Here is a 25,630-nt window from a genome sequence, read left to right as displayed (position 1 = left end):
CTGGCCCTCAGCGCCATATAAGTTTTATAATGCGGCCCTTGGTTTGGACACCCCTGTCGTAAGCAGTAGTTTGTTTTGATACAGACAAGCCATGTGTGTCCCTGATTGGCTAATCCACCTGTCAATCACGCCCATCTGAACTCGGGGAGATTACGGAGTGGCCAGACTGATATCGATCTGTATAAATCTACAGAGCGATATCATTCTGGATTTTCTGCCTCTACAGCTGCTTACATTAGCATCGTCAGAGGGAAGCTAGCTTTCTTTCATGATGTCCTATGTAATTCCCTCTGCAGCCTGTAGATGGAGCGCTAACTCAATTGTTACGTGGGAAACGCCTGACTGGTATGAAGTCATGTATGATATTTGTAGACCCAAAGCAGAAGTACTCAAGAGCATGATTAATGGCCATTAACGATACAAAAAACAAAACAACACTGCTTGATGAATAAGCTATTACATCGACTTTAAATACCGCTTTAGTCCTGAACTGGTGCACATCCTGGTTCTGGACTATGTTCAAGTCCACGATTGTCTTCGTTTAATCTTGGTTTAGACCAAATTTTGGCCTGGTCCTGGTAGTAGTAGTATATATTATGGTGTGTAAAGTCTGATGAGTAAATAAAACTGGTCAATACCAAGCTTTCTGAATTCAAATTTAAAGGTGGACTATGTCACTTTTCTGTCTGAGTAGAAGTTATTAGACTGTTAGTAGAAGTAGTTTCCCTGGAATGTTCTACAGTATTGCCTGGAATGTTCTACAGAATTGCAACACATTTAAATATATTTTTCAATTACCTGCATTTTTATTTAAACGTGGTTTGGACAGACACATTTAATGCCGGTGGAAGATAAAGCACCTTTAACAATCGTAGAGTTTGACTGTTTCTTTTGTAATAAACTAAGCCTGTCATCTGTGCCCTGTAGCATCAGTTCGTTTAAGGAGAGCACCCTGAAGAGCATGGGCCTTCTCCCCCAGGACACTCAGGAGGAGCTGGAGGTCGCCCCATTGACTTCTGGGAACTGGAGTCTGGACCAGGCCCTGGAGACTCACCTGGACATCTGCTGCAGCCTGCTCCAGGTAACACTGACAATGTAACTGTGCCAAATTGTATATTAAATACCAATTTAACTAGACTTTGGAAGAGCTGTGAAGAAAATGCACAGATTTATTTATCCATAGCAATTTGCTTTGTTTTAGGCTGAGCAATTAAATAAACAACTTTTACCAATTTGAAATCTAAATGGTTTCAAATGGTCATCTTGAGACTTTTTAAGAGTTCAGACTTTGGATTGGCTTAATATGGCTTAATTAAAGTGTCTTTAAGTGCGAATGAAATGCATTTATTTTTATATTAATAAATAAATTAAATTGACAATTGTGATTGATCAATATGAGAATAAATTCTAAAGTTATTATTTTTCCATATCGCTTGACCATAGTTTTAGATGACATTTCAAAAATCAAGCAACAAAAAAATGCATTTTGAAAAGTGTTGCAATAAAGAACACATACGCAAAAGTTTCCCTTTTCAAAAACATACATGGATTTGTATTTAGTTTCACGAATTTGAATCCTGTTTTGAAAGTCTCTGGTCTATGAGCCTCAGAAAACACTCCATTCTAAATTTCCCAGTGTGAAATCATAGATGCAGCTCTGAGATCTTCTGCTCTATTTTTAGGTCCATAAATCATTGCCAGACTCTGAGCATTTCTGCATCATTACAACTGTGTGCCTGCAATTAGCATGGGCAAGCTAGCTTTTTGTTCATCTACAATTTCGCAATTCCCTCTGCAGCCAGTAGATGGAGTTCTTATGCAATTCCTGATGTGGGCAACTCCAACAACAATACAAAAAATGCACAATATTTGTCCTTTAATAAAGTTCATTCATTCTACAAATTTGGATTCACAAATTCCTCTTTTGACCTAAATCCATTTTGCCTGCTCACTTCTATCTCAACATCACTCGCAAATATACTGTTACTGTGACATCTGAAACTGAGGAGTGTGACTGGTGAAAACGACTTCCTGTGTGTTGGCTCAGGTGTTGCGGGTGACGGACAGCGCCCCCTCCAGGCAGGACCTTTTGGAGGAGGTGTCACTCCAGACCGAGGCCCTGGACAAAGTCAACTCTCTGCTGCTGCAAACGAACGACAACATCTCGGCAAAAGACAGTGAGTTCAATAAATGTGGAAAATGTATTCGTTCATTATCGATTTACGTGTAAATTTGTGGGGCAAAGTGGTGCTGCTGGTCAAGTTGTCGCCCACTTACTAGAGGGTTGCTGGTCCGAAGCTAGCCTGATCACATGCTGTTGTTGTGTCCTTGGGCAAGACACGTTTCGAGTGATGCAAACCTTCTTCTTTGGTGTTTTATGGCGGTTGGTATTGATAAAGTGTTACATGTTACATTACTGCCACCTACTGTAGTTGTACGTAAAAAATAATAATAATAAAGAGAGAGACAGATGGAAACAAGATATTCAACAATTCAAATTAAAACTGGTCCTCAAACTGTCATTCAAAGAAGTACTGTATTTTCCGGAGTATAAGTCGCACTGGAGTATAAGTCGCACCAGCCCAAAAATGTATGATAGAGAAGAAAAAACATATATAAGTCGCACTAGAGTATGAAATGCGGCTGTAAGTGTGAAAATAACAAATAATATCACATATAAGTCGCTCCCGAAGTATACAAGTATAAATATAAGTATAAGTCGCAACCCGGCCAAAACTTTGAAAAAACGTATAGTCCGGAAAATACGGTAAAAGTAATTTGACAGACGATTAAAATGTATTATTATTCTGTTTTTGTTTTGTCATTTTTGCCCTCCATACAGTGCACCCAGTTTAAACACTATTCTTGTTCTTGTCCCCCTCAGTCTTCCCTAAAGCCCAGAAAACCTGGGACGTGCTCCAGTTTTGGGAAGACTGTGCCGACGATGTCACGTCCGCCCCCTTCTGTTGCCACGCCGACAGCTTCTCCCGATCCCTGCGGAAGCGGTACACGCACAAGGTGAAGGCCAAGCAGCCCGGCCAATCAGAGAGAGGTACCCTTTTTGGTTTGTTGCAGCACACACAATGAGGCTACATGCATTCACCGAGCCAGGGGGGCAAAGTACAAGAAAATGTGTTATGTTTTGTGTCTCTACGAGTTGAAATGACAGATTATTTGATTTTTTTGTGCCAGATTCCTCACTAAACGATGGGAAAATTAGGTCTATAGAAGGTTTACATCTACAATGAACATGGGCAAAACCAAAACATGTTATATTGAGCTTATTTGCCATGTTCTGGTTTTGCTACGTGCTACGTCTTGCAGTTGTAATGATTGTAATAATGACTATGAAGAGTGAATAGAAGCACAGATCTCCTCTCTCTCCCTCCTCAGTCTTTTCTCAGCTGGTGCAGCAGGTGGCGTCGGTGTGCGGCGCCGTCCCCAGCCCCTGGTCCTCCTCCTCCAGTCCAGAGCGTCTCACTGTGTTCCAGCTGTCCCTCTACATGAAGCGCTGGAGCATCTCTGACCTGGGGGAGCATATTTCTCGGCTCTCCAAAGAAGGTAGAGAAATGCTGTGTACGTAACATCACAACAGTTTTCTGCTGCTGTTCTCCAGGGCCAGGTCACAGAAGCAGTCGAGAAAGCACACACTTCCTCCTCAAGCTCTTCCACACACACTTCCTCCTCAAGCTCTTCCACACACACTTCCTCCTCAAGCTCTTCCACACACTTCCTTCAGCTCTTCCACACACTTCCTTCAGCTCTTCCACACACTTCCTTCAGCTCTTCCACACACACTTCCTCCTCAAGCTCTTCCACACACACTTCCTCCTCAAGCTCTTCCACACACTTCCTTCAGCTCTTCCACACACACTTCCTTCAGCTCTTCCACACACACTTCCTTCAGCTCTTCTGCACACACTTCCTCCAGCACTTCCACACACTTCCTCCAGCTCTTCCACACACACTTTCTCCAGCTCTTCCACACACACTTCCTCTGTGCTCAGAAATGTTGGTGGATCCCACAGGATCAGCGCCAATGCTGTGGAACATTCTAGGCTAAGCAACATCTTTATAGGAACAGGCAGACAAAAGTTGCATAATGTATCTTTAAAATCTAAAAATAGAATTTGTCCTACACTACTAGAACTGTCTTCCCTGTAAGCGTCAAATTGCTGGTTGTCTTGTTGCTGAATTTCAAATTAAAAACTTTGAATAGACAAAGATTTGTAACACAACCTCAAAAAACAAATTACAAATGTTACAAATGTGAATGTACCGGTGTTCATGATAATAATGATAAGACATTCTTATATAGTGCTTTTCAGGCCACACAAAGCAACAACGTTCGAGTGGATGACGAATAACAAACCGTGGTGTTGTGTGCTGTGTTGCAGAGTACATCCTGTGGACTCTTCGCGGGCCTAAGAAGAGGAAGGCTCTGAACAAACTGAAGCAGAAGCACCTGAGTGAGCTGCTGCCCCTCAGACAGACCCTCCACACTCTGGGCTCTCTGCAGACAGACCCCCATCATAAAGTGTGTAAGGCCGCGGCCAACTGCCTGAGCCGGGCCGCCAACAACAAGAGCTTCAGGAGCAAGGTACGCACAGGTCGGCCCCAGCACGGGTAACCACGGTAATGCTCTTTTAAGGGTTTGAACGTCCAGCTGAAGATCTTTGCCAAGTCGTTTTACACGGGACTCGCGCCATATTTTTTACATATTTTTCCCAACTGCTGAAATTCCAGTTCTTTAGCCCTCAAAATAGTTTCAGAATGTAATTCTTTGAAGTTTCTATCTGCTCCACTTTTTAAGATACAGATGTTTTATGAATATTGATAAAAGCTCAAGCTAAATTAAATAACTAAAAGGACCATTTGAATTGGTGAATAGCTCAAATACATTTTTTAGAGTTTCCATTTTATAAACATTTGTCATTTGATCAACGTTCATTCTTCAAATGTACAAAAAAATAGAAATAGAATGATCTGTGCATTGTTACATTTTTAGTGCAGAAGGTGGTCATGAATGTGCTGTTTAAACATCATCTTGTCCACTTTTATGTGCAAAAGAATTATTACTCTATTGTCATTGGTTTCTTCTCTACAAGTCACTTTAAATAAATACAGAAATTGGGAGTAAGGCGTAAGGAGTAAGGCGTAAGGCGTGAGGCGTGAGGCGTGAGGTGTGAGGCGTGAGGCGTGAGGCGTAAAGCATGAGGCGTGAGGCGTGAGGATTGAGGATTGAGGATTAAGGATTAAGGATTAAGGATTAAGGAGTAAGGAGTAAGGAGTAAGGAGTAGGGATTAAGGATTAAGTATTAAGGAGTAAGGAGTGAGGCGTGAGGCGTAAGGCGTAAGGGTTGAGGATTGAGGAGTGAGGAGTGAGGATTGAGGATTGAGGATTGAGGAGTGAGGAGTGAGGAGTGAGGAGTGAGGCGTGAGGCTTGAGGATTGAGGAGTAGGATTAAGGAGTAAGGAGTAAGGCGTAGGGATTAAGGATTAAGGATTAAGTATTAAGGAGTAAGGAGTAAGGAGTAAGGAGTGAAGTTAGAAGTTAGGCTAAATAAAATTGTAGTTTGAGGTGGACAATATGACAAAATGTAGCTGATATCTCATTTTGAATATTGAGCATATCATTCATAGTAAAAAGTTAAACAAGCTGCATTTTAAACTTTCAACTAAAGGTGACATTTCTGCACTTTTTTTGAATTCATTTTACTGACATTTCGCATGTATCTGATCATGAAACCACAACTAAAATGTTTAAAGACATGTTTTAACACATTTCTGTTGAACTGACATTGTTATCAGAATACAATTATTATTATTATTATTATTTGTTCTACTATATCACCTCGAGCTCGCCCTTTGACCTTTCCGACACGCTCGACATAATAACCTTGCCGAGTGTTGGTTTCCTGATGAACTCCCCGGGGTGTAACTGCCCGAAGATCACGGCGCCGACTATTTTTACTTGAATCATAATCCTCATATTAGTTTTCCCTATAACTGTGCGGTCGCTGGTTCAATTCCCGTTTGACTGCGTGTGACGTGATGGACAATTAGGACCGTTGTTTTTGCGATTAACGATTAAAAACTAAATATCACATCGCTTTACTTGTCAAAAGTCCTCAAAATGTCGACAGTAACAAAACGCAACTTGATTCAAACGCATGGATTAGTGCTCTTGGGCAAGACACTTCACTCATTTTGCTCGAACGTGTGATTGTTGATGGTTGAATGCACAAGATATTGAATTGAGAGGAAAAAAGCCACGAACCACGCTGTGACCTTATGCTCTGTTGTATGTTTTCAGCACTTCACCCTGAACTTGCCCTTTGACCTTTCCAGCATGGCGGACACAATAACAAGTGTTGAATTACAACCTAAAATGTTTTAAGAAGCTACAATTACCATGAACTTTGACCACCCAAACAGTAAAACAAATGAGGATTGATTTTTATTTTTACTATTTAAAAAAAAAAAAAAAAATTACACCTAAAAAAACATACATAAAACAAACTGACCTATGTAAAAAAAAATGCAATAAAAAGTATAATTAAAATAAAAAATAATAATAATAATAATAATAAAGACAAAAATTAAAGACAAAAATTAAAGACAAAAATTAAAGACAAAAATTAAAGACAAAAACAGGGCTGTAAAAAAAAAGTAAAAAATAAAATGAGCGGGTAAAACAGGTTCGTAGCAAAGAAAAGAGGGTTCTTATGGCTCATCTTATGGCGTAAAGTATGAGTCCCATTTTGTTCATTATTTGTTGAATTATTTGTCTATTTACACGTTGTGTTCGGCGGTTATTGTTTCTATAATGCGTATGTCAGTTATAATGTCCGTCCACTCCTTAATCATCAGAGCAGTTTGTGTTATCCATTTTTTTGTGATTGCCTTCTTCATGTTCCAGAGATATCCATCCATTATGTCCACGGAGGGAGTTTTGAGGCCGAAATACATTGTTTCAAAATGTTGTGGAATATCAGTCTGTCTGTATTGCATTGTTAATTTGTGTCCAATAGTTTTGTGCAATCTGTCATGAGCCAATGGGGCTTTTTCCGTTTTGAGATCGACCGTGGTGCGTTTCAGAATGCCCTTGTCAGGATTTGATCATTTATTGTAATGTAATGTGTTTCTCCGTTGTGTTTGTAGGCAGTGGTTTACTTCACAGAGAGTCTGAAGAGCTCTGACGCTCTGGTCCAGCAGTGCTCCTGTCTGGCCCTCAAATGTCTCAGGGTGAGTGGAGAATCTGTTTAAAATGTTAGCTTTGTAACGCTCGACACTATAAAATCCAGGTGCAACAAGATAACAAACGACAACAAAAACACATCATTTCATTTTCTAGATTATAATTATTTCTTTTTTTCCACGACCCCACGAAAATACCCGATCTCCTCATAATCTCAGAAGATATAATCAGGATCGGGCCTGGTCAGGATTGGGATGGGAGACCGCTGCCTCTGCCCAATAAATATGTATGTTGTGTTCTTGGGCAAGACACTTTACCTGCCTTTCCTCCAGTGTCTGTGACTGAAAGCGTTGAATGTCGGATGGAAAAGAGCCCAGCCATGTTTAAAGTATGTTCATCACGTACAGCAGGCATGTCCAAACTACGGCCCGGGGGCCAAATGCGGCCCCCAGACCAATTTTTTTTGCCCTCCGGCTTCCTGCTAAGTTGGTCCAAACTGTACTTTTTACTGTAAAATTGGGGAAAAAAATCTTGATGTTTGCATTTTGATGTTATACCAACCTAATATTCATGTTCCAAGTCTTATTAAAAGGTGTGGAGGCATTGAAACTATGTCAAATGCAAAATTGCTATTGATTCACTTTGTCATTCAACAAATTTGACAAAGTTGGGTTGTTTGTCGTACAGTATGTCCAGACCGACCAGCCAAATGAACAAATTATAAAATAATATCATGGTCATCCAACAGAACTTCAACAACTTATACTTTTACTCTACTCCTTTTGTTTTTAACGCTTGGATTACTTCATGTTCATGTTCGGAGCCCAACGGACCACAGTTTGCATATGGGACGTGCTCATTTGTTTGATTCATACTCCAAATTGTCTTCTTTTTTATAACAAAATTGTATCGCAACAATCAGATGGTGAGATGATGGTGCACATGCATAAGACTCTGGATCTCGTTCCTCTATTGAAGAAGTCCAGAGGCTCTCGTAAAACATTTGACCACATTAGTTTGAACGTACCGGGTCAAGGTGGAGTCGTGGTGTAAAGTCTTTAACTCGGGTCGGGTCAGAAAAATTCGATCGCAAACTGGAAACATAATTATCATATCTCTAATTTGATTCCATGTGTAGGCGACGGAGAGCGTGGACTACGTTGCGGAGTTGTGGCGGTCGTCTAACGAAGAGGTGCGCAGTGCTGCCAGAGAGACGGTCCTCTCCTTCGGTAAATATACTTCTAATATTCTTTGTTCTTCTCGGTATTTGATCATATTTATGGGCGTGTTTCGTCCGCAGGTAAGAAGGGCCACGCCGCGTTTCAGAAGATGGATCAGATCGACAGTGAGCTGCAGGAGGAGGCGTACAGGAACCTGGAGACGGAGATCACCATTTTGTAGACGTCGTATAAAAGGGAAACAGGAAGTGACACAAGAGGTGACTCAGGAAGTGACACAGGAAGGTTAAGGAAGGAAGGAAGGAAGGAAGCGGCACTGAAGAAGTTTGCGTTTGAAAATTCACCAATTCGTACCCAAACATGGAGGAATTAGCCAGTTTATTATGACCACCGGATTATCAAAACTAGGAATAAACTATGACTAAAGCAGGTCTAAACCAGGACAAAAGCAGGTCTAAACCACTAAAGCAGGTCTAACCCAGGACTAAAGCAGGTCTAACCCAGGACTAAAGCAGGTCTAACCCAGGACTAAAGCAGGTCTAACCCAGGACTAAAGCAGGTCTAACCCCGGACTAAAGCAGGTCTAACCCAGGACTAAAGCAGGTCTAACCCAGGACTAAAGCAGGTCTAACCCAGGACTAAAGCAGGTCTAACCCAGGACTAAAGCAGGTCTAACCCAGGACTAAAGCAGGTCTAACCCCGGACTAAAGCAGGTCTAACCCCGGACTAAAGCAGGTCTAACCCAGGACTAAAGCAGGTCTAACCCCGGACTAAAGCAGGTCTAACCCAGGACTAAAGCAGGTCTAACCCAGGACTAAAGCAGGTCTAACCCAGGACTAAAGCAGGTCTAACCCCGGACTAAAGCAGGTCTAACCCAGGACTAAAGCAGGTCTAACCCAGGACTAAAGCAGGTATAACCCAGGACTAAAGCAGGTCTAATCCAGGACTAAAGCAGGTCTAACCCCGGACTAAAGCAGGTATAACCCAGGACTAAAGCAGGTCTAACCCAGGACTAAAGCAGGTCTAACCCAGGACTAAAGCAGGTATAACCCAGGACTAAAGCAGGTATAACCCAGGACTAAAGCAGGTCTAACCCAGGACTAAAGCAGGTCTAACCCAGGACTAAAGCAGGTCTAACCCCGGACTAAAGCAGGTCTAACCCAGGACTAAAGCAGGTATAACCCAGGACTAAAGCAGGTCTAACCCAGGACTAAAGCAGGTCTAACCCAGGACTAAAGCAGGTTTAACCCAGGACTAAAGCAGGTATAACCCAGGACTAAAGTAGGTCTAACCCAGGACTAAAGCAGGTCTAACCCAGGACTAAAGCAGGTATAACCCAGGACTAAAGCAGGTCTAACCCAGGACTAAAGCAGGTATAACCCAGGACTAAAGCAGGTCTAACCCAGGACTAAAGCAGGTGGAACCCAGGACTAAAGCAGGACTAAAGCACCTCTGATAAGCCACATTTCGACTGGTGGAATACATGGCTCGCGGTGGTCTGCTTTATGAGCACTTGACATCGCCCAAACATAATACATGCTTTCTTAATAAATAAGACCTGAATCTTACCTGAATTATACTTTTTATGTTATTAGGCCAATCCCTGCCATTAATAAAAGATGATTACTTAATACTAAGTTTGTGCCGCTGTGAGACGTGGCTAAAGCTAGAGTAAACAAGAAACGACTTCCCGTCCGTCGTCAGATTTTTACTTCTCTGCGCCGTCTACAGCGCGTTTTAACATCTCTACGCAGTGCATCGGTTTTGGATGATGTTAGATGTATTATGCTCTGGAAATATAATATTTTCAGCCTCGAGTGCTGTGCCGTGAGTCGAACAGAAAACAGCTGATGCTAACCTGTGCTAGCTTCGTTTTGCTGAGTCTGTTTGTTCAACATAAAAGTTAACGCCAAAGATGATGTTAGAAAGTCCTCTTCCTCTGAGCCTCCGTTCTGAATTTCTAGGATGTGTGACATTTCCTCGATCTGTGACGTGGCTCTGAGCATCTTCTGTGCCACTTCCAAGTCCATAAATCATCACAAGACTCGCGCTGTGAATTTCTTCCTCTCATCACCATCATTACAACTGCACACTTAAACCAGGAAGTCCAACGCTAGCTTAAAACGTGTATTTTAAACTGTGAGTAAATCCCACTGCAGCAAGTAAACGAAGCCAAAGCTCAGTTCCTCTGGCGTCTCCCGAGGTTGCGACAATGTTTTTATACAAATATTTTTTTCCAGTTCTAAATAAAGGTACTTAAGAGCATGTTTAAAGGCTAATAACAATACAAATAATGTATAATATGTGTCCTTTAAATGGACTGGGGCTCCTCCCCTCTGGAGCTCAGCGGGATTTCCTGGTTAAATAAAGTTAGCATTAAGTTTAGCATGTAAGATAATCTAGCAAATTTCACCGGAGCTCAAAATGTTCCTTTCCACTTTGTGTTATCACGGTGCTCCTCTGTGTTTTTAAAATCCATGTCACGTTCACACAAATTGCCTTCGCCGAGAACTTCAAAGCTAGCAGCTATTGATGACGCCTCATTTCAACTGCCTCTCTCAGCGTACCAACCGGAAATGAAACTTTGTGACCTCTGCTGGCAACTGAAATCGGCAGAATATTTCATAATAATACAGGACATTTATGGAAAAAAAAATGTGTATAGCTTAAGATTGTTTTTTTATACAAAGCAGTGATTATTTTTGTATTTTATCTGTGCATAAACGGCAATGTATTTGTCTCATATCACACGCAGCTGTTTACCTATTTATTAACTAATTGTACATATATTTTTTTAAATTTGTATTCAGTTTTCAAAGAAATACCTGCCAATAAATGAGTGTTATTTCTTTGTTATTGTTTTAGTCGTTTTAATGTGGATTTTTGATGATAATTCTCTCTCCCAGATGTTCCGAAGCCGCATAAATTCTTCCCAAAATGTTGCCTATAGCTGTGAATATTAAGAGATGTTTTTAGCAGTGACTCATCTTCCTGTTTGGGCCCTGTTGGTTTTGAAGTCGACGGTAACGTCGCCCTCTAGCGGTCACAGATGTAACTGCAGTGTTGTCAAATTAAAAACCTGTAAAATTCCATCTGGATAAATTTAAGTACAGCAGCTTATTTTTGGAACATATTTGACACTAGCAATTTTGCAAAACACAGTTGGAAACGTGAAATTTGGATGTTTTCTCAATAGATGCAGATCACAAATACAAAACCAGCAGCAATTGTAGTTTCAAGATGTAATATTTAAGGCCTACATACAGGACTGTAGGAGTATTTTGGTTGCGTAAAAGGGTATTGTTCTGCGCTGGCGGAGGACGACGCTGGTGATGAAAACCAACCAGGAGCAGGTTGCTTCCGTGTTGCATCATGCACAGAAAAGCAGGTCGTGTTTGTTCGCCTGCGTCTGATCCACTGCCAAAGGTGTATTTACTATTTAAAACATGACGTCTATAATACAATGCCAGGGAAAGCTATAGTTTATGAGGTACCGAACAACAACACAATAAAGAGATGTTATTATTTCACTACTGTTTTGTTTTCTGTTCATTTCTATTGTCTCATCGTTCCTGTTTTGTTTCGTTCTTTACACTTAATAAGTATCTACAAGTCGAACAGCAGTTTGGTAATAGCAATTGTTGTTAAAAAGTGTCACTCTTTCACTGTCATTTATGTTAAAACAAAAATGCTCTTGTTTAATAGGCCAATTGTATCCATAAAATAAACATGTTTGAAAAAAGAAAACACATTTGAAATATGAAAATAAATGGGCTTGCCCCTCCACAGATCTGAACTCATAGCCTCTCTCCATGGACATACACTGTACAAGTTAATACTAAAGCAATAACATTTCCATAGAATTAAGCAGGTGGCCAACCCTCTGACAGAAAGGTTCCACAGTGCAGCTTTAATTGTGATGTAGGGCGATTTCAGCTTTTAGCCAACACACAATTTCATGTCCAACACTAGGAAAAATCACCATCTGAAATAAGATAATACGTTAAAAAGTGCTTGAAATGAGTAGTATTTATCTTGGTTTGAGAATATTTTGACTAATTTAAAGTAAGATTGCCAATGGAACAAGCATAAAATGTCTTTTTTTTACTTGTATTTTCTCACTTGAAATATTGGCAACTCTTAATTTAAGAAAGATCAAGATAAATACTACTACATTTTATTACTTTTAACTAATTAGGCCCGAGCCCCAGCAGGGCGGAGGGCCTATTGCTCCCGCAACGCTGCCGAAGGCAGAGTTGCAACTGTCTGTCTTACTCCTGCTATGACAGAAATAGTCAAGAATGAGTGAATGGGCGTAGCCCATTCACTCATTGTTGACAACAGCAGCGCGAAGCGCTGCATTCCTCCAAAAACCCTCCTGGCATCGTCCTGTACGCGAAAATCCATGCCGCAGGCATGGGCCATGCTTGTATCTGCTCAAATCAATGGAAGTCTATGGGGAGTGGGCGGGGCATCCCGACGGAATAGGGAGTGACGAGCGCGTAAGCGCTCGTAATGATGATTCCACCCCATGACGGCATCGGGAAGGCTTAGAGCTTTCAAACGATGTATCATTTGTTGTTATAGTGGAAACGGCTATATTGTTTTTGCTAAAAATATTATTTATTTTTTTGTATTATTATTTTTCTTGTTCTTCTGCTTTTTGAGCTCTAATTTGACCCCCTGAACATGCTCAAAAACTCACCAAACTTTGCCCAAAATTCAGAATCGGCGAAAAATTTGATTTTTTCTGGGCCATTTTTTTTTTCGTTAAAAAATGGCGCGACAGCGCCACCGACAAAAGTCAAAATACATTGCGCCTATGGGAGACGCCCCGAGGTCAACTTTGGCGTAAAACTACGAAATTCGGGACACGCATTCCTCTTGTGAAGACAAAAAAAAAATATTATTGTGGCCACGCCTATGGCCGCCATCTTCCTTTGAAAATGAAAACACGCTGTGTTAGCCATTTTGTTCACGTCAAACTTTGACGAACTCCTCCTAGGGCGTTTTGCCCACCGACTTCAAAATCGGCGTACGTTCTCTGGACAAGTGGGGCATCTAAAGTTATCCAATTTTTTGAGATACCTTTTACGGTCTGTGTGCGGCGCAGCCACAAAGTTGGACAACTTATTTTGGAATATTGCAGGTCTAAAAATTGCTCCCATTTGATCAAAACCAGTCCGATTATGACCAAATTTGAATCAGTTGTTAAACTTTCTAGTTTGGACCAGTTTAGGCTGACAAAATTGAAATGGCCGCGATAGCGCCCCCTACAGAGTGACCTTTAAATTAACATTGAAGGTCAAAAATTAGTTTTACCAAAATTGTCTAAACTTTACCCAAAATTCTATTTTGCCGTCCCGATCACAAAAGCCAATCACAAAAATGCCTAAATTTTTACGGCGTAGTCGTAGCGATGACATAAACCTCCCATGTTATCCCTATGGGAAAACCACAAAATCTCTCAAATTACCACATTTTTATGTTTCACACTTTAACAAAATCCTCCTAGTGCGTTTTGCCCACCAACCTCAAAATCGGTGTACGTCCTCTAGACAAGTGGGGCATCTAAAGTTATCCAAATTTTAAGGATAACTTTTACGGTCTCTGTGCGACGGAGCCGCAAACGTTTCCCTGAATTCTGACTATTTGGCCTTCAGAGTGGCCTATAAACAATAGTTTTTACAAATGACATGATATTTTGAACAAAATTTTAATTTGCCATCCTGATCATACAAGTATGAGAGCCAAAGTCATATTTTGTACGGCGTAACCGTAGCGATGACAGAAACATCCCATGTTATCCTTATGGGAAAATCGCAACATCGCTCAAATCACCACATTTTTACGCTTCACACTTTAACGAACTCCTCCTAGGGCGATTGCCCGATCAAACTCATATTTGGGGAAAATCATCTACACAAACGGGGCATAAAAATTAGTCATATTTTGATATTAAGTGGTACGGTCTCTGTGCCGTGGAGCTGCAAATATACTGTCACAAATGGGAAAACGCCAAATCTCTGAAATGTTCACATTTATGCTTCACACTTTAACAAACTCTTCCGAGGGCGATAGCTCGATCAAGCTTTACTTTGGGAAATATCATCCACACAAGCGGGGCATCAAAAGTTATCCATATTTATATTCTGAGTGCTACGGTCTCTGTGCGGCGGAGCAGTAAATTTGACAGACAGATTGGCCATGTCCAATGTGTCCCCGTCTGTCAAGTTCTTTTTTAATTCAACACACAATAAGGGCGCCATCTTTATCAAGTCGAAAGCGCAGAGTCGGAAGGCCGGCGGCCCGCGAGGGCCGTTGGATGCCGCTTGCGGCTTTAATATTGTATTTGTTTTTTTTTGTGAAAGCAGAATATACTAGGATCAAACTGCATTAAAATATTTCCATTTGACAAATTAAGACTAGGCAACTGTAAATAACGCTGGCTCATACCATAAATACCAAAGAAACGCTAATGTTTTGGCGGCTACGGTAAAGCCAACAACAACTAGCATGCTAACAGCGCGGCGGCATTACTTCCTGGTTTGCAGACGAATATATCAACGCTTTATACTTGGATGCAGGCAGCACAAAGCGGTCTAATTTTGAGCTAACTAAATATTTGGTCTGCGTCAAGACAAATTTAAATTCAAATTTAACTTTTTAAAAGAAAAATAAATAAATCGGGTACAGCGTTTGCACAGATTTTCACAAAGAATCGTACGACAAAAACACAACACCAACGAAAACGCTTTGAAGGAAAAAACATTTTTATTTAAATTAAAACCAAAGCAAAAAAGTGCAGCAGTATTTTGTATCGGCTGCTACAGGGGCTAGCTCCGCGGCTCGTAAACTCTCTGACGGGAACAGAATACTTGGAGATGATACGACTGAGCAAACAGCATCAAATACACAGCGCAGAGTCGGCTCATCTCTGATAAGTGTGTACAACAGCATTTGTATTGCTTTTCGTGGCTAAAACACCGGCCACGTTATTAAGTTCGAGGCCTCTGCGCCGAACGGAAACGGCTGCGTCGGGTCGACATGAAAATGCGGTTTGCGATTTCAAGACGTTCGATACGAGATGTTGAACGGATTACAGTCGGGGTTTATACATCGCGCGCACGTCGTCTCCCACTTCCCCGTCTATTCCAGCGACGATTGTTTTTAGACGGTGGGAGTAGAAACGATTGCGAGCGCGCGAAATGTAAAAAGTCATTAGTAGATTTTGTTACTAATTTGCAACATGTCCCGAGTCTTAAATTGTATATACCGTAATTTCCGGACTATAAGTTGCACCTTTTTTCATAGTTTTGGCCGGGGTGCGACTTTTACTTGTATTTATACTTATATACTTATACTCCGGAGTAACTTGTGATATTATTTGTTATTTTCGCACCAGATGTCCTATTCCAGTCCAATTTATATACGTTTATGCATTTTTTGGCTGGTGCGACTTAAACTCCAGTGCGACTTATAGTCCGGAAAATACGGTATATACATTTTTTTTTTAAAAACAAATAATACTTTTGGAGAATCTATCTTGGTCTCTTGGTCCAACGGTAACATTTGTTGACTTTTATCTCGCATAACAGCTGAAGTAAGTTTAGGAAAAATGAATTCAAACTTTTGCTCGTAATTGCAAACACAAGATTTTCATGTCGATTTAACGTCGATCGAAAAACCACTCGCGTTCCATTCCGTCCGTCTGACCGAGGCCTCGATGAGAATCCCCATCAAACCAGCGAGTCGTGAACACAAGACTATTGCACATCCACACGAGTCTACCCTTTGGAACCAAAAAAAAACGACAACAAAAAAACAACAAAAACATCAGCAATTTTTCTGTTAAAATGTTTCGCATGGAAGAAAAACAAATCCCTAGAAAGAAAAAGGCAACCCATGCACTAGCAGACTTCAAATGAACAGCAATAAAACGAGAGGTGACACTTCAGGAACAGAAGGAGCGGTGGTTTCTCAGGTCCGTAGCAAAGCATCCTGGGTAATGTAGTTTGGTGGCGTATTCACAGCATCGGAATTGATTGTCCAGCGTGCTCGCCTTATGGGCTCGGCAACGAAACGGTACGATTTTCATCAAAAACAACACAACAGATCGCGAGAAAGATTGACGGATTAGCCAACGTAATCAACACAGAATTCACTCATCATGATTAGATAGTTTTGAAACGATTTTTGAATTTTCTCCCTCAAATTACAAATAACTAATCAATGAATCTCTCTGTTGGTAGAACACTGGCTGCTCTGCCATTTTGAGAGCCCCAAAACATTTGACACATTTTTGATAGTTTCTCCTTCTTGAATATAGTTTTTTTTTAAAGAAATATCTCAAAGGTTCGGGGTTCTATTTTATCGGGCGATTGGGAAATACTGAAAACTGTCGGAAAAAGGTTGGTGATTTCTAAAAACCCAAGAGTAAAACTGATACGCATCGTCGTGTCGGCGCGCGTCGAACAAGTCTCAACAGCTCGACCCAAAAAAAACGTATTTTTAAACACGTTTTTTTTCTTTTTTCTGTATTTCCTGTTTTTATTGAGTCCGTCCGTACAGCGTGGCAGCATCAGCCTCCCCCCCCCGCTTCATCCCCTTTTCTTACGCCTTCCTTCAGTCAGCCATTTCGGAACCCTACAGTCGCTCCGTTTTAGGGCCCTTTAGGTGCCCACTATGGCGGGGTCGTGGGCGGAGTTGGGGAGGGCGGAGTCGGGGCAGTGGTACAGGAAGCAGTTGCCCCAGCAGCTGTAGCAGATGAGGAAGAGCGCGGCCAGGAACACCAGGGCGCAGATTGTGCAGGGCTTCCTCTCCAACAGGAAGCTGAGCAGGTAGAAGCCCATGAACATGGAGTGGTTGAACCAGAGCGCCGGGTTGAGCGGCTTGGGGATGAGCAGTACCGGCAGCAGCCACTGGAGGCAGTACATGGTGGCGCTGTTGTGGGGAGGGCGGGGCGGCAGGAGAAGAGAAGGTTGTCTCGACAGCGGAGGAGAAGAAGACGACGCTAGGTCAGGTCATCATCCCTGAGGAGAAGAAGTACAAAGGGTTTGACATAGAAAACAAGTGTTCCGGCTCTTTCCGACGTCAGTTTGTGTGAAAACGGAAAATACACGAAAATCTGAAACTGATCTCACATGAGGGAAAGATTTGCTGGGGGGGGAAAAACTGGCTAGGTTTTTTTTACAGTTTAAAAAAAAAGAAAACTAAAATTGTCTGCACTTTTGAACGTACTTTAACATAGTTTCAATATTTGTCTGTTGTAAATGTGCAGATGTTTTGATGTTTTTGTGATTTGTGAGCCGCTTCTTTAAACGAGGTTTGAAGAGGTTTACCTAATTAAACAAAGGTTAACGAGTAAACCAACTTTATCCATAGGTGTTCAACTTCCTGTTAAAGACGACGTTTAAAGGATGTTTCACTGTTGGTCAGTCATTTTTCATGGCTGATAATGATAGTTTAACATTATATAAAGCTGTTTTTGATTATTTTCCCCATCCAGCCGACATCTTCTTCCGGGTAATTTAGTACAAAATAAATAAATGAAAGATTTATGCACATTATGGCAACTGGCCAACTGGTCGTCCAAAACTACATATGTTATGAAAATGAGGCCAATAGCGGATTTAAAATGATAAGATATATTTTTTGTGGATGTAGATGGACAACTTAAAAGTCTATTCATCAGAAAATGGAGGCAACTGGAGTTAAAAGATAAAAAGGGCTGCGCCAGATTATTCTTTTCATGTAATAAATTTGAATCTGTTTAGCCCAGGACAGATATATTGTACAAGCATCTGCTCAGGTTAAAAGGAAACCACATCTCTTTCTCTGCATCAAAATATACAGCGTTTTATTCTCCGGGAAGCAGGAAGTGCACCGTTAGCATGCTAATGTTTGTTAGCTTTACCCAGGACGGCAAAACTCGTTCCGTGCTCAAAGATCCGTGAATAAACTCATCGTGGTGAATGTTTAGGATTCTCAAAATGCATTAGCCAAGTGAGCGATGCACGTGGAGCTGTAAAGAGTTTAAAATGACCTATGAGCGTTGTTTTCACGTTTCAACATGGTAAAAATCAGATACGGCGCCTTTACATACCATGATACATTGTCAGTGATTAATAACATTAGCTCTAAATGGTAATGAGTTTAAGCGTTACGAACAAAGATAAGTTTGTTCTAAATTTCCTGTGTACGTGACCCAAGATACAACAAAAGTACATCTAAGTTAACAGACTAGTTTAAAATGACAAGAAGCAGTGCAGAGTTCAAGACTGAATCCCTCTGTGATGTCATCAAAAGACGACGTGCCAAAGAAAACGCAGACAATTTACACTAAACTGACACGCGTTTCTGACAGTTTAAACTATCATTCAACAAAATAAAGGCGTTACATGTCATTATCGTTTGTCAAATCGTAACTATTGTGCAATGTATGTGGATCTTGGCTCTTGTTTACAGTATTTGCAGTATTATTACATATTTTCCCGCCCACGTCCAACCAGGAAGTACAGTCATAAACTGTACAAACGCGGTCAAACTGGGGACAAACGGGACAAATGTTTAGCAAAATCTGAAATATTACCGAGTGAAATGTGTAGTCTACGGATTCTCTTATTAGATTTATAAATGGATACATGCGTTTTACTTTTTCATTCTAATCCAACTTGTGGTAAATTGAGTGCATTCGTTTTCAGTGACGTCTGACGAGGGATGAGGAAACGAATGGTCACAGAGTAAACAGGGTAAAGGTGCGTCTCCACTCGAACGGCTCGTGTTTACTTCCTTATATGGGCCTGACATTTACCAACATTTACTAAGGGTTTAAAAGAGACTAATATTTATTCAGCCACTGGCACTAAAGACTAAAGGCTGCATTGTGCGGCTGAGTAACGTCAGGAATTTTCATCCGACGTGAAATTAAAACGCTCTAGGATTTGTCAAACTGAAAAGAGTGTCCCAGAATAATTGGTCGAAACAGCAAATTGTAATTGTGCATTGATGATTAACCGTGAATGTAAAAGTCAAGATGATTTGGTGAATCGATAATTGTGATTATTCAGGTAACAGTAACAACTACACAAACACAAAAAAGAGAATAAACAAAAAGAATCGTGACAAATTCAGAAGGCAAATGTAAGTTGTTTCGATTCAATGTGTTCTATAAATAATATATATGAAGCATACCACATTAACATAACTTTGATTTCATAAAATTGGTCACAGACTTGAAGAATGTTTAATGTTTCAGATACTGGGGATGAAAGACAATTATGTTGTCAATCATTGTGAATAATCTAAAAAATCGTGATGTTTCATTTCACAATTAGCGTAACAATGACATATATCATTTTTTGGCCAAAATGGACACCGAATTTTTTTTCCTATAGCAATAATAAGATTTTTGCGATTCAACAAAAAATTGCCGATATGTGACTGTAAATTCTATAGTTTAGGCTCAAGTATCGCACAAAATGTAAATGGACTTCAAATTAAACCTCAAAAAGTGCAGGAATATAGCTACTCTTATGCGGAAAAATAAATAGAATTTTTAACAATCCACCTTTTTCAAACCATTTTTAAAGTCTACACTAAAACATGTAATTTTTTATTCCCGCCAAACAGTGAACAATCCTAAGATCTCATCCATTTCCTACATGTAAATACATACGTCATTGTTCCTGGGTTTGCGGATGTTGTGGAACAAAGACGGAGCAGTCAAAGAGTTTGTAATGTCAACAAAGATATGAAAAACTACAAAACAAATGTCTAAGGATTTGTCAAATTAACAAATGGCAACATTAATTCTGGATGTAAGATGTAATTTAGGTATTCATTTTTGTATTTACTATGGGCTAAAACCTAAATAACATTACATATTAACAGCAAAGGAAGCACTTGTATTTTTGGAACATAATATTAAACGTGGTAAGAAATGCATTCTGGGGCTTGCCAATATCATTTATTCATTAATTTTGTTTACTTGCATGATCAAAGTAAGAAGTAAAGAAGATATATCAAAAAAGTAAACCATGTACTATATTAAATAGAAATAAAATATACCTTGAAAAGAGACTGAAACGCAAGTGTAATCTCCCAAACAAGAATATTAACTGATATTTCAGGTCCATTCAGAAAATCGTTTAAATAATAAATGAATAACATGTTCATTTGTGTCAATATTGCCCAACACTAGATCCAAGTAACAAGTTATACAATGTTTTGCCTTGCTAATGTCTCCGGGAATAGCATATGCCTATTTCTATAGCCAGTAAAGCTATTATACTGATATATGAATGTAATAAACACAGCCTAAAGCTAACCACGGTTGTTAGCTACATGTTTCACAATGCTTCTGCCTGTTGAAGTGCATTTTAATCAAACAAAAGCAGCTAAGCTAATATGTGCAACTTTAGGCTAGCTACTGAACAGAAAGTGGATTTAATGCAATCGTCAATGCCAACACATTAAAAATAATAATAAATCAAGCAAATAAAACTACATATATAAAACAAAACATGCGTAGAGAACAGTAGCTAATGCCCATTGAAAGCTTGTCATTACTTAATTCATCGCTACCCGATTCTGACCGTTTTAGGGAGTGTATGTATGTTTTTAGATTACTCTTAACACACACATATCATTAAATAGTTCTACGCTGATAAGACATAACTACATCTAAATTAAAATGCACCCAAGGGTTTAGAGGAACACATGAAGCATGTTTTAAAGAGTAAAAATGTGTTTAATGACGACAACGAAGGCTGCGATCCAAATCGGGTAATAACTAAGCTAACTAGCCTAGCACGTCCAGATTAGCGTGGCACAAAACAAAAGATTTGACGCAATGTACAACGCGTCTGATGCTATCGGTTGACAGAAAAGTGAATGACCGTGATTCTAATATTTCGTTTTAACACAATGACATTTAAAAACGGAGTGATTTGACAGACCTGACTGATGTGATGCTTGTTCTCCAAAAAAACGCAACACAAACATGAACAGTCTCAGCGGTTAGCGTTAGCATTAGCTGCAAGGACCCCAGCGTTGACGTCATATACATTTTGGGCCTAGTGGTTTTGCCTGAATTTTAATTTTTGTAAACAGAAATAAACATTTTAATTTGACGCATGTATTGTGTCGTTTGATATTAAGGCGAGCATAATCTCATTATCTTAAATTTAGATGTATCAATTTGAAACTTACTTCTACTAAAGGTTAATGTAAGAAACAAAGCTATAAATAAAAAGGATTGACAAAACCAGTTTTAAACGTCTTGCGTCATTTAAATACAAAAATATGGTTGTTAATTAAACTTGATCTCCCTAAAATATTGCGTTAAAAAATAAAAATTGATTTATAACGTTAAAACATCAACAAATATAAAAAACAGATATCAACAAATCCTTTATCATGATCCGCTCGAAGAAGGAGACCTATCAGGCCTCTTTGGCTTGTAAGACTCCTGAGGATGTTTAGAGGTATCGGGCCGCAACTTGTGCTGTCGCAGAGTCAAAAACCCGGGCCTGGCAGAAGTTTGGGGAGGCCATGGAGGACTATCGGTCAGCCCAAAGAAATTCTGGCAAACCGTGGCGCCTCGAGAGGGGGGAAGCAGTGCTTCACCAACACCGTTTACGGTGCAGATGGAGACCTGCTGACCTCGATGTCGTCGGACAGTGAAAGGAATACTTCCTTAATCCCACTGTCATGTCTTCCGAAGAGGAAGCAGAGACTGGGGACTCGGAGGCTGACTCGTCCAGCTGAAGTCACTGAGGTTGTTGGCAAACTCCTCAGTGGCAGGGCTCCGGGGGTGGACGAGATCCGCCCTGAGTACCTAAAGTATCTGGATGTTGTAGGACTGTCTTGGCTGACACGTCTCTGCAACATCGCGTGGCGGTCAGGGACAGTGCTTCTGGACTGGCAAACCGGGGTGGTGGTCCTTCTGTTCAAGAAGGGGGACCGGAGGGTGTGTTCCAACTACAGAGGGATCACACTCCTCAGCCTCCCTGGTAAGGTCTATTCCAGGGTACTGGAGAGGAGAATCCGACCAATAGTCAAACCTGGGATTCAGAAGGAGCAGAGCGGTTTTCGTCCCGGTCGTGGAACACTGGACCAGCTCTATACCCTCCATCGGGTGCTCGAGGGTTCATGGGAGTTTGCCCAACCAGTCCACATGTGCTTTGTGGATCTGGACCATGTCCCTTGGGGTGTCCGTGTCCTTTAGGGGGTGCTCCGGGAGTATGGGGTCCAGGGCCCTTTGCTCAGGGCTGTCCGATCCCTGTATGACCGGAGCAGGAGCTGTGTTCACATTGCCTGCAGGCTGACCTGTTCCCAGTGCATGTTGGACTCTGCCAGGGCTGCCCTTTGTGGCCGGTTCTGTTCATAGTTTTTATGGACAGAATTTAGGAGGGTGTCCGGTTTGGGGACCACAGGATGTCATCTCTGCTGTTTGCAGACGATGTTGTCCTGATGGCTCCATCAAACCCGGACCTGCAACATGCACTGGGACGGTTTGCAGCCGAGTGTGAAGCGGCTGGGATGAGAATCAGCACCTCCAAATCCGAGGCCATGGTTCTCAACCGGAAAAAGGTGGCTTGCCCTCTCCAGGTGGGTGGGGTGTCCTTGCCCCAAGTGGAGGAGTTCAAGTATCTCCGGGTCTTGTTCACGGGTGAGGGAAGGATGGAGCGTGAGATCGACAGGCGGATCAGTGCAGCGGCTGCAGAGATGCAGTCGCTGCAACGGACCGTTGTGGTAAAGAGGGAGCTGAGCCGAAAGGCAAAGCTCTCAATTTACCGGTCAATCTACATTCCTGCCCTCACTTATGGTCATGAGCTTTGGGCAATGACCAAAAGGACAAGATCGCGGATACAAGTGGTCGAAATGAGTTTCCTCCGCCGGGTGGCTGTGGACTCCCTTAGAAACAGGGTGAGGGGCTCAGTCACACGGGGGGAGCTCGGAGGGAGTCCCTGCTTAGACTGCTGCCCCCGCGACCCGGCCCCAGATAAGCGGAAGAAGATTAAGTCAAGCACATCAAGTGTATTTTCTCCAACCTTTATTTCCTCAATTTTAACACAGACAAGACATAAACATGAAATAAATATAAAACAAGTAACTTAAAAAATGGTTTTCTGCTACAAATTAATACAAAAAACTAATATTTTAGAACCTTGACAAATGCAAACTTGTTGCTGATGTTATCTATACATATTTCAAGAGATTCCGAGACACATGTGATTCATCCTTATTAGATTATCTACTTTCAATCAATCAGTGGTAGACATGAGCTGTAACGATTCCAGACAGTTTCTTTGTCCTGGCGTAAATCCCGGCCACCTCACAGCACAGGGAAGGGCATCTGATAGAAAACAGATTTGCACAAGGAAAAATGAATGTACAGCAGGCTATTGGCGCACCATTCCCATCAGGGTCACCAGAAATCTCTTTATTTCCAATATTTCTTTGAGCGTTTCATTTCTGAAGCCTCGGCTGACTCCTTGATTCCTCTGTTAATACTGCCGTCTGTGAGGAGAGGGACGACAGGACACACTTTTAGTTTTGCAGGACTTTAGCTTGTTCGGTTTTCTTTACACTTGGGCAGCCTGAACAGTGGCAAATGAAGTTGGATATGAAATATATTTATGTAGTATCTTCAGTACCACCTATTTGTCTCAATGGAGATGTTATTGTGTGTCATGTTCCGCACTGTGCCACTAGACATTGTTATAGGTGTTTTTATTGTCAAAAACTTAACATATTTTTACTTTAAGCTTATTTTCATGGAGATATAAGCGGAAAGCCAACTGCAGAACTGATAAGCTTAAGATTATGTTTTGATTTTTGAAAAGTGGAAACGTTTAGAGCACTACATGTATCACTCTGAGTTTTTCACCTGGTACAGGGATGTGGGCGGGGTTAGGGGGTAGGTGGGAACAGGAATTGTCGGAGCACTCCAGCCTCAAAATTGCAGAACAACACAGGATTACTCACATTCATGAATCAGTCAAAATACAACTCTGAGTAAACAAATGAAGCGGAAACCGTAACAAAATTAAAGCTCATTAAAGTAGATTTTTCATAACTTGTCCCCTTTAAAGAGGCTCAGAAATGGCGCACATCCTTTGTCCATCATAGAAATTCACACATTTTAACCACAGGGGCCAGCGACGGGAAGATTTAACCATCATATTATGTTCAGACAAAATAAATACAGAACGTGAAAAAAATAAATACATACAAAATCATGACAGAAAATAACTAAACTGCAAGTATCACCATCACAGAGGCATGCCTGATTTGTATACCGTTTGAGCGTTGTTTGAAAAGTCACAGTTTCAACACTAGAACACTGACGTCTCCCGACTCGACTTGGGACCCTTGAAAATGTCACGGAAGAAACTAAACGTCGTCATGCTAGCTAACTTATTATAGCCTATTTCTAAGTGTTGCCCGTGTGTCGTAGCTCCCAGAATTAGCCGTTAGCACGTTAGCATACAGCAGCCATTCCAACACTGAAAACGTAGCAGGCAACAGCACAGTAGTATATATACTTATAGAGCGATATCACTTGTATCTACGACCATTCCTATAAGCAAAATATATCCTTTTAGTCACTGGATGTAGTACATTTAACATGATGCAGCATATTATCGATGATAGTCCATTTTTAATAGTCATAATAAATAAAGTGCCTTAACTTTTTTTTCCCATTTAGTTACTACAGGCTGTTTTGTCATTCACAGAGGCGGTTTAGGAGAAGTCAGGGCTATCAGAAGGGTCAAACGGAGCGATAAAAGCGTAGGGTCGATCTGATACTATTGTAAGGGGTTGTATTGAATGCATTTGGCACTTAGCCGATCACTAATGTGTCTCTGAGGATGCTATTTCCCTATTCACCTTGAAGTAATCGCTCAATCTTTAGGTTCCACCCAGTCTCCTAAATACAAGACAAAACGAGACACTAATGTCCCTTTAATGCTGATTAGACTTTGTAAGGGTTTAACGTCCAACCGGGAAATGATCCTCAGTGTTTTTATTCCATACGCCTCCACTAGACTCATTCTGAAGATTGCAAACGTTTAATTGAAATCATTACGAGGCACCAGCATCTGTTAATGTCGTTTTGACAAAAGCCTTGCAGTTAAAGGAAAAGTGCCCGGTTTCTTTCATCTGATAAAGTAAAATCTGCTTTGCCATTGTAGAGATATAACGGAAAAGCAGATATTCGGGTGAAAATGAGACCAAAGTG

At 40.9% G+C, this 25,630-nt stretch overlaps 2 protein-coding genes across 2 annotated transcripts in view; one reads left to right on the top strand and one right to left on the bottom strand.

The window, feature by feature from the left end:
• Positions 1-8,664, top strand: part of ripor3 (RIPOR family member 3) — a 52,337-nt gene extending 43,673 nt beyond the window's left edge. The window contains exons 18-25 of the mRNA XM_072451752.1: positions 928-1,081; positions 2,048-2,177; positions 2,885-3,052; positions 3,394-3,561; positions 4,398-4,600; positions 7,165-7,248; positions 8,340-8,430; positions 8,502-8,664. Of these exons, the coding sequence (XP_072307853.1) occupies positions 928-1,081; positions 2,048-2,177; positions 2,885-3,052; positions 3,394-3,561; positions 4,398-4,600; positions 7,165-7,248; positions 8,340-8,430; positions 8,502-8,602 (1,099 nt within the window). The 3' untranslated portion in view covers positions 8,603-8,664. The remainder of the gene's footprint in view (positions 1-927; positions 1,082-2,047; positions 2,178-2,884; positions 3,053-3,393; positions 3,562-4,397; positions 4,601-7,164; positions 7,249-8,339; positions 8,431-8,501) is intronic.
• A 6,470-nt stretch (positions 8,665-15,134) lies between these two features.
• Positions 15,135-21,439, bottom strand: blcap (bladder cancer associated protein). Its single transcript, XM_072452818.1, has 2 exons — positions 21,339-21,439; positions 15,135-17,411 (listed from the first exon to the last, which is right to left on the bottom strand). The coding sequence occupies exon 2, from the start codon at positions 17,313-17,315 to the stop codon at positions 17,052-17,054; it is 264 nt and encodes an 87-aa protein (XP_072308919.1). The 5' UTR covers positions 17,316-17,411; positions 21,339-21,439; the 3' UTR covers positions 15,135-17,051.
• Positions 21,440-25,630: the final 4,191 nt, after the last annotated feature.

The sequence above is a fragment of the Eucyclogobius newberryi genome, unplaced genomic scaffold (genome assembly GCF_026437365.1).
Source record: "Eucyclogobius newberryi isolate DKJ021-1_F unplaced genomic scaffold, fEucNew1.0.hap1 SCAF_19, whole genome shotgun sequence".
NCBI classification, from domain to species: domain Eukaryota; kingdom Metazoa; phylum Chordata; class Actinopteri; order Gobiiformes; family Gobiidae; genus Eucyclogobius; species Eucyclogobius newberryi.
This window is presented reverse-complemented; position numbering and strand designations above follow the sequence as displayed.

Excerpts from the sequence above, each read along its gene's own strand:
- blcap (XM_072452818.1), bottom strand. The coding sequence starts at position 17,315 with ATGTACTGCCTCCAGTGGCTGCTGCCGGTACTGCTCATCCCCAAGCCG.